Source organism: Echinops telfairi, unplaced genomic scaffold (genome assembly GCF_000313985.2).
Source record: "Echinops telfairi isolate 266 unplaced genomic scaffold, ASM31398v2 ScPeMD7_25;HRSCAF=90, whole genome shotgun sequence".
Lineage (NCBI taxonomy): Eukaryota > Metazoa > Chordata > Mammalia > Afrosoricida > Tenrecidae > Echinops > Echinops telfairi.
This window is the reverse complement of record NW_022103922.1, coordinates 1435999-1437351: the sequence shown is the minus strand read 5'-3', so window position 1 is coordinate 1437351 and position 1353 is coordinate 1435999. Positions and strand designations below refer to the sequence as shown.

Here is a 1353-nt window from a genome sequence, read left to right as displayed (position 1 = left end):
TGTGTGTGTGTGTGTGTGTGTGTGTGTGTGTGTGTGTGAAGGGCAGCATGCTAGCTACTTGGCTGGGGGGTGCGGGAGGGGGCTGGACCCGAGCTGCTGGGACCAGAGCTGCCGCTCCTCCTCCCCTTTGCGAGGGGCCGCTAATCCCATCTCTCAGGCCTGGGAAGTTCCCCGTGTGTATGCTTGTACCCAAGAGAGATTATTCTCACCCCATTTAATATAAAAGCCTTTCTGACAGCTGGTTCCAGAGCAGGCTAGAGCCTGGAAAACTCTCCGCCTGGGCCAAAGAACAGGGTTTTTAATCGTTCAGGGGGTCGGGGTGGGGTGGGGGGAGGCTTATGGGTCGGGATTTTTGAGCAGTGACATTCTTATCGGGTGGCAGGTATGGGAGCAGTGTCCCGGGGATAGGGGGCACAGCACAGCTGCAGGTGATCATTCAAAATCTAATAGGATAGTTTACCTTTCTTGCTAATTAGGCAGGCAGGGTCCAGACATCTTGAGAGTCAAGGTCTGTTAGGAAAGCGGCAGAAAGGGGGGAGGGGTGGCTACCTGCTAACAGGGGGTGAAGGCCCCTTTAAAACAAAATGAAGTTCTTTCTGCTAAGCTGGGTTAGACACCCGCACCTGGCGCCCACCCCACCTGCAGAGCTGGGCCCTCAACCTCTGTGGCCCGTTTACCTGTTTGCAAAAGTGGGGTGGGGAACGGGGAGGACAGTGGTCTGTCTGAGTACCACCTCTCCCTGAGCCATCCTGGGGACCCCGCCTACTCTGCCCAGCGGTTCCGTTTTAGGGATGGAGCCGGGTGGGGGTGGGTGCGGGCAGGAGCGGCCAAGGGCAGCTTCGTGGGTTGGTTCGCAGGGAGGAGAGTCGCTGAGCCGGTGGGGCAGGGGCTGCGCGCCCTGGCGCCCTGAGTGGCCTTCGTTTCCCTTGCAGATGAGCCCCCCATGGCGGACATGGGCCCTGCCAACGGGCTTTACAGCGGCCTGGGGGAGCCGGCCCCCGCACTGGGCCGGCCCGTGGGGGCACCGGGCGGCTTCGCGCTGGAGCACGGAGGCCTGGCCGGCCCGGAGCCGTTCGGTGAGCTACGGCCCGGCAGCCCCTTCGGCGTGGCCCCTTCCCCCGCCGCCCTGCCCGGCCTGCCGGGTCCGCAACCCCTACTCTCCAGCTTGGTGTACCCGGAGGCCGGCTTGGGCCTCGTGCCCTCGGGGGCCCCGGGAGGACCCCAGCCCATGAGGGTCTTGTCGGGGAACGGACCCAGCTCCGACTTGTCGACAGGGAGCAGCGGGGGCTACCCCGACTTCCCCGCCAGCCCGGCCTCCTGGCTGGACGAGGTGGACCACGCCCAGTTCTGACC

At 63.9% G+C, this 1353-nt stretch overlaps 1 protein-coding gene across 1 annotated transcript in view; it reads left to right on the top strand.

Annotated features, from left to right (window-relative positions):
• LHX3 (LIM homeobox 3) overlaps positions 1-1351 on the top strand; it is a 6777-nt gene extending 5426 nt beyond the window's left edge. Inside the window, exon 5 of the mRNA XM_004714505.1 lies at positions 933-1351. Within this exon, the coding sequence (XP_004714562.1) occupies positions 933-1351 (419 nt within the window). The remainder of the gene's footprint in view (positions 1-932) is intronic.
• The last annotated feature ends 2 nt before the right edge of the window (positions 1352-1353 follow it).